This window comes from Poecilia reticulata, linkage group LG5 (assembly GCF_000633615.1).
Source record: "Poecilia reticulata strain Guanapo linkage group LG5, Guppy_female_1.0+MT, whole genome shotgun sequence".
NCBI lineage: Eukaryota > Metazoa > Chordata > Actinopteri > Cyprinodontiformes > Poeciliidae > Poecilia > Poecilia reticulata.
In genome coordinates this window covers 352022-357852 of record NC_024335.1, presented here as the reverse complement: position 1 = coordinate 357852, position 5831 = coordinate 352022, and the positions used below count along the sequence as shown (strand labels likewise).

General features: G+C 49.6%; 1 protein-coding gene across 1 annotated transcript in view; it reads right to left on the bottom strand.

The window, feature by feature from the left end:
* pik3c2b (phosphatidylinositol-4-phosphate 3-kinase, catalytic subunit type 2 beta) overlaps positions 1 to 5831 on the bottom strand; it is a 23424-nt gene that overhangs the window by 8898 nt on the left and 8695 nt on the right. The window contains exons 3-15 of the mRNA XM_008408229.2: positions 5538 to 5638; positions 4719 to 4879; positions 4412 to 4532; positions 3633 to 3744; positions 2942 to 3021; positions 2803 to 2866; positions 2568 to 2714; positions 2465 to 2498; positions 2198 to 2393; positions 1853 to 1975; positions 830 to 997; positions 563 to 677; positions 337 to 479 (exon numbers count right to left, since the gene is read on the bottom strand). Coding sequence (XP_008406451.1) covers positions 337 to 479; positions 563 to 677; positions 830 to 997; positions 1853 to 1975; positions 2198 to 2393; positions 2465 to 2498; positions 2568 to 2714; positions 2803 to 2866; positions 2942 to 3021; positions 3633 to 3744; positions 4412 to 4532; positions 4719 to 4879; positions 5538 to 5638 — 1565 coding nt within the window. The remainder of the gene's footprint in view (positions 1 to 336; positions 480 to 562; positions 678 to 829; positions 998 to 1852; positions 1976 to 2197; positions 2394 to 2464; positions 2499 to 2567; positions 2715 to 2802; positions 2867 to 2941; positions 3022 to 3632; positions 3745 to 4411; positions 4533 to 4718; positions 4880 to 5537; positions 5639 to 5831) is intronic.

Below are 5831 nucleotides of genomic sequence, written 5' to 3'. Positions count from 1 at the left end.
ACACACACACACAGATACACACATACACACACTGTTACACGCAGTGTGTATCAGTGTGTGTATGTGTGTATCAGTGTGTGTATGTGTGTGTATCAGTGTGTGTAACAGTGTGTGTATGTGTGTAACAGTGTGTATCAGTGTGTGTAACAGTGTGTATCAGTGTGTGTATGTGTGTAACAGTGTGTGTAACAGTGTGTATCAGTGTGTGTGTGTCAGTGTGTATCTGTGTGTGTGTGTCAGTGTGTATCTGTGTGTGTGTGTCAGTGTGTATGTGTGTGTGTATGTGTGTATCAGTGTGTGTCAGTGTGTAACAGTGTGTGTGTATCGGTGTCTGACCAATGGAAGGCCTTCTTCTGCAGGACGTCCTGCAGCTGGATCTGGCTGATGGTGTCCAGGATGCTGAAGTCGTACTGAGGACAGAAGTCAGCAGGGGGCGGTGTGCTGAAGATCACCTCAAAGGAGGAGGTGGGGAAGTCCACCTGGGGACACACAGGTGAGGCGTCACGCCGTCTGGCTACATCGTCAGGAGGAAGGTCTTCACCTGTCCAGGTGTGGCTCTCACCTGCAGGATGACGCTGTCCGGCTGGCTGAAGTTGGGAGAACTGGTTCTGGCGTTTCCGCTCCTCCCTGGCGTTGATGGCCACAGACCCAGCAACTTCCTGCCGCACGTCAGCACACTGTACACACACACATTAAGCACACACTCATCACACACCTCCACCTGCCATCAGCAGGTAGATTTACTGCTGAACCGTGAGTCCATGTCCCTTCAGTCTAAATGGCCCAACAGAACCAATCAGAAGAGCTTCCGGTTGGTCATGTGACTCACTGTCTGAAGTTGAAGAGCGGCATGGTGACCCAGCCCAGAGGCTCCGTGCTGCGCCGCTGCTTGCCCTTTTCCTCGGCTCCTCCAGGGGGCGGTAGAGGGCTGGCGTACAGCGTCACCGTGAGCTGGGACTCCCGGGGCAGCTGGGTAATCTCCACTGGGAAACACACCCTGAGGGGCGAGGGGGTAAGGCAGAGGTCAGAGGTTAAACCGAAGGATTAATGTAGCCGAGTATCATCAGCATAACGGCAGACATTATGATGTCTGATGATTTTACCAGCTGGAGGCATATAAATGTATATTAGATTATTTAGAAATTTATTATTCCAACGATTAATCGGACAAAAAATTGGAACATTCTGCCAATTTTTCTATACATACAAACAAAATGCAAACAATTAAAGTCCTTTTTGTAAATAAGAAAATAAACATTTTACTGCCTAAGATAGGATTCCTTAGGAGAATGATCATTTGTAACAAAGGATGCCTCTCCAGATAAAAATATGGTTTTGGATTAATAAATCTAATTAAGCCATTGATGAGCTACAACATTTAATTTCCCTTTGGGATTAATAAAGTATTTTTGAATTTGAATCTAATTGGACAGCAAAAGATACTCGATACGATTTTCTTTGACAGAATCTGAACCAGATGAAGCTAAAAATGCAACTTGATGAGTTTTGGGTAGAACATAATTACAGACAAAGAAGCAAATGTTTACATTTTTGTAGAGTTTTAGCTTAATTACTGCTCTGTGATGTTCTTTGTTTGATTGCTTCAATAATCAGGCCTTTGTTTCACCAGGAAAATCTAGTTGAAATTAAAAATCTCTTCTACAAGCGAATCCTGGCTGAGACTGGCGGCAGCACAGCACAGAAGAGCAAAGTGGCCAAGCACACGGCCCTGTGGCACACCTCAAGTAACCCTGAAGATTCAACTAACTGGGATGTGTGAACCAATCCGATTTAAACCAGACAACAGAACCTGGACCAGGTGAGGCTGTGATGTCACGGCTCAGGTGCGTACCTCTGGTCCCACACCACCAGGTGGAACAGGTATTTACTGACGGCCTGTTTGCTGGTGTGCTGCGGCGCGCAGAGCTCTGCCCCTCCATGAGTCAGAGAGCAGGACAGGAAGAAACCCTCGTAGCTGACCAATGAGAGAGCAGAACACACATGATGTCATGATGAGTTCATGAGCAACAGGCCAGGTGTACTAGCCGCACATTTTCAAAAAAGATTTAATTCTCAGAATCATCTCTGATCCGGTCAGAGAACATTTAATCTTTCTACGGTTTAACAGAACCAACCCAACAGCTGCAGAACCAACTGAGCTACAGGAAACCTGGTGCAGCCCAGCGAGCCGCCGTACCTGGTTGCCCAGGTGATGGGGACGCGATGGGCGGCGTACACGTTGAAGGACAGCACATTGGTGACGAGGCCGGCCTCCTGGACCGGCGCTGTGCCGCTCCGGCTCTGCGCCGCCGTGTGGAAGTTGGCGTTAAACGTGCTGCAGTACAGCTCCACCAGGTCCAAGATGGCCGCCGTCAGCTTCTCCACCACCGACTCTGCAGGAGGAGAGCAGAGCTGAAAGAGGTTCTGCTGCAAGAACTCACCCAATCACTGGTTCTGTTTGTACCTCTGTTCTCCCGCAGCGACAGCACTGATGCATCCTGGGAAACAGGAAGACGTTAAACTTCTGAGTGTCTGCCACAGAACCTCAGAACCCCTTAACCGCTCACCTTCAGAACCTTGGGCTGCAGGCGACAGGGGCATGCTGGGAGCTGGTTCAAGGCCGCCGTCACATCCGGCGTTTCCACGGCAGCCAGCGAGCTGCAGAGCGCCTTCACTGATTGGACGAGGCGCTCCACATGCAGGAGCAGCTCCACCTTCAGAGAGCGACACAAATAAGAGGGTGTGTGTGTGTGTGTGTGTGTGTGTGTGGTTATTTTTATCTTATGTGTGCATACAGGTCACCTCTGACAGCAGGAAGGACTCGGCCTCGTTGTGAAAGGTGTCCAGCAGCAGAGTCAGAGCCTCCCTGATCAAACACATGGAGACGCTTGTTAACGGAGATCGACCAATCAGAGCTCTGTGGCCAGGCCCCGCCCCTCACCTGGTGACTGTCTGTTTAATGGGACGCTCCTGCAGCAGGATGCAGTGGTTCATGGAGGACGGCGTGTCATCGTCTTCCTTCTGGAAGGAAAAGAAGTCTCTGTCCCTGATTGGCTCAAACAGTCAGAGGTTCACTTCCTGGTTTCAGTGGATCTGATTGGTTAGGACAGAGCTACAGGGTTTGCCGGTTCAGTACCTGCAGCTCACCTGCAGGGGGCGTGTTCTGCTGTGAAACCGGATCATTTTTAAATGACAGAAGCAGGATGTGTGACCCGGTTTGTTTCCCAGAACCTGGAACAAACGTTCAGAACCACAGAGGGTTCCTGCAGCCTCTCAGCTGATTGTTTCGTTTCCTCTTAGACCAAACCGTGTGTGTGTGTGTGTGTGTGTGTGTGTGTGTGTGTGTGTGTGTGTGTGTGCACCAGGTTTTTATATCCTTGTGGGGACCTACTTCTGTCCACATTGTATGGTTGTAAACCTAATCCTTGGTCCCCATGAATTGACTTTTGGTTAAGAATGTTTTGTTGTCTGTGTGTTTTTACAAATTGCCACTCCCTGCAGCCGTCGAACCAGGGATTAGGCTGTAGAAAGTAATGAAAGTCAATGTAGCATTAATTTGTGGGAACTTTATCTTTGTGTAAAGTCCCCACAAAGTTAGAGAGACAGGACTGTGTGTGCGTGGGTGTGTGTACCGTGCGAGCCAGCTTGGTGTTGACAGCAGATCTCCTGGTGAGAAACAGCCGAATGTCCCAGTCAAACTTCAGACACTGTTGGACAAACTCCAGACCGGCCAGAGTCTGAGAGCTGAAGGAGGACAGAGGGACAGACAGGGGGACAGACAGAGGGACAGGTGGAGACAGAGAAAAGGGATAGCATCAGTTTAATTCAGAGTTTGCAATATTTGGGTTTTTCCTCCAATTTACTGTGATCTCTGTTGTCATGGTCTCCTCAAATCCAATCTTACAGAAGGATAAGTTTGGATTCCTGCCAGAACCCTGAGAGAAACCGGCCCGGATCAGTAAATGGTTCTTCATGAGTTCCTGTTTCAGAGCAGGAAGTCCAGCTGCTCTTATCTCTCTCACACACACTTCCACACATTCAGACAGCTGTGCGTGTGCGAGAAGACATCTACAGCTGCGTCCTGCTCTGAGCGGACCGGAACCAGAGATCCAGAACAGGAGCAACATCTGGGAGCAGCCGGATCAGAACCAGCAGGTCCATCTCCCTGAAGGACCAGCTGGTTTCACGACCTTTAACCCGACGAGGAAGTCATGTTATCCATCAGCTGCTGTGGTTCTGATCGTCTGAGCCCAGATCGGTTCCGGTTCTATGGAGTCGGTTTCAGTTCCAGCTTTGTAGGCTGACAGAAGATCCACGTAACTTTACCACAAACCACAGAACCAGAACCTCCTTTGAGCACCAGAACCAGCTGCTGGACCTCCAGAACCAGCGGTACAGATCCGGTTCTTACTTGCTGAGGAACTCCTCGTGTCCGCAGACCTTCAGCAGGTAGTCGTCCACGTCCAGGTGGTCCAGTTGGTCCTGGGTGTAGCACAGCGTCTGGTAGATCAGCAGGTCCACCGTAGACGAGCCTGAGACACACAGACCGGTCCGGTTAGGCTCCGACAGAACCAGACAGAACCGGTTCACGAAGCAAATCATCATGCAAACACCCAGCGTAACCATGGAAACTCTCGTTTAGCTGCTCAGCTGTTCTCCCACAGAACTGCCTCCTTCGCTCCAGAACCCGTCCGGTCGGTACTATCCGGGCTTCTTACCGTCGCAGGTGAAGGTCAGAGGTTCCCTGAACGCCTCGCAGGTCACCATCACCTTGACGGCTACGCCCAGAGCCTGGTGCAGCTCATCATGGCCGACCGACGGCGACCACACAAAGCCGGCGTTCCTAGAGCGGTTGGTGCTGGGGTATGCTGAGCGCAGCCTGCACACACACACACACACACACACACACACACACACACACACACACACACACACACAGAGATGGATACGCACACACACAAACACAGAGATGGATACACACACACACACACAGAGATGGATACACACACACACACACACACACAGAGATGGATACACACACACACACACACACATACACACAGAGATGGATAGAGATACACACACACACACACACCTTTTGAGTCTGTATCCTGTAGTTAACAATTAATAAATTACTAAATTAGTTGAAGATTATTTCAATAATCGATTACTCTGCTTAATTGTTTCAGGCCTAGTCCAAGTCCACCTTGGTGCAGCCAAATCTGATTTTAATTGTATTAAAACTTGGCTGAATACAGGAAGTGCTTCAAATGAAGACAGACCTAGATCCTGTTTTAATGGTGAGAAAAGACTAAAGATGTTTTCAGTTTTCTTCTAGTTGATAATTAAACTGGATGCGTTTCATTTAACACGGAAAACCTGCAGAAACCATTTGTAGTTTTGGATCTATGATCCGTTTCTATTCTATTTTTATCTGAGAACTTTATTTGATTAATTAAAATAGTTCATGCTAACTTTGGACACCCTGGTCTGAGCTGTTCCTGGAGAATTACACAGGAAGGGGAGGAGTCACTCACACATCCAGCATGTGGCAGAACGCTGCCACTTCCTCGTCTCTCTCCTCCGACACCTGGAACAGCTCGTATCCAAACCCGTTGGTCCTGGAGCCCAGACGCACCTGTCAGCCAATCAGAGCACAGCCAATCAGAGCACAGCCACCCAGGAGCCAATCAGAGCACAGCCACCCAGGAGCCAATCAGAGCACAGCCACCCAGGAGCCAATCAATCAGAGCACAGCCAATCAGAGCACAGCCACCCAGGAGCCAATCAGAGCACAGCCACCCAGCAGCCAATCAGAGCACAGCCACCCA